The following is an 860-nucleotide window of genomic DNA, read 5'->3' as shown; positions in this document are numbered from 1 at the left end:
TTTCTGCCTCTCCCTGCTGTCAAACATCCCATAATAACCGTTAGCCTCATTTTATTTATTCTACAAAGTTGTTTTTCTTTAGTTTTGGTCTAAAATCCCAGATGTGAGGAGCACACAGAGTTTGGATTTTCCCTGCCCCCCCTGAAGGCACCACCCTGTTTACCTGTGACCGTCACCTGACCGCCTGCGAACACCTACAGAATAAAGACCCTCATCGGCTCCTGTACCTGTGCCAATGAAGGCCACCGTTTATTCTCCATCCCAGGAGGGAAGCGCCATTTTTATCTTAAAATGACTCGAACCGAACCGAACTCCCGGCTTCAGAGATTAGATTGAAGGGGAGAGATTCCCTCCGCTGACATCCGGATACATCCCGCCCTGCCCCTGCTGTCGGCCTCCCCCCTCCATCACCCCCTGCATCCCCCCTCCTGCCTCACCTCCTGGGGGGCGCTCGGCTCCGGGAACAGGTCCTCTCCGTCCTCCACCTCATGGAAGTCGGTTCGGTCCGGAGGGGGGTCCCGGGATGTGTCCGCCATGGTCCTGCTGCTAACGGAGATCCAAGGGCTGGGGAGCTGACAGGAAGGGAGGAGGAGCGGGAGTCAGGAGGTTCTCCTGCTGCGTCATGTGACCGTCCCGCTGGGAACCAGAGAGGGGCGGGAAGAACAGGATGTCTCACTCTGATCTCTGATTCATGCTTAGCTCAGAAATTCTGTGGAAAGAAGTTATAGTTCTAGTAATATAACAGGGAAAATCATATTTAAAAAAATAATTCTTTACTGATTTTGTATTTATTTATTGGTGATTTATTTAAATTTTTTTCCTATTCAAATGTTAGCTTTTTAAAATAAAATCAAAATCAT

General features: G+C 49.4%; 1 protein-coding gene across 1 annotated transcript in view; it reads right to left on the bottom strand.

Annotated features, from left to right (window-relative positions):
* The window catches only part of snx2 (sorting nexin 2), a 28,216-nt gene extending 27,680 nt beyond the window's left edge, over positions 1–536 (bottom strand). The window contains exon 1 of the mRNA XM_015374545.1: positions 438–536. Coding sequence (XP_015230031.1) covers positions 438–536 — 99 coding nt within the window. The remainder of the gene's footprint in view (positions 1–437) is intronic.
* Positions 537–860: the final 324 nt, after the last annotated feature.

The sequence above is a fragment of the Cyprinodon variegatus genome, unplaced genomic scaffold (genome assembly GCF_000732505.1).
Source record: "Cyprinodon variegatus isolate N-32 unplaced genomic scaffold, C_variegatus-1.0 Scaffold105, whole genome shotgun sequence".
NCBI lineage: Eukaryota > Metazoa > Chordata > Actinopteri > Cyprinodontiformes > Cyprinodontidae > Cyprinodon > Cyprinodon variegatus.
This window is presented reverse-complemented; position numbering and strand designations above follow the sequence as displayed.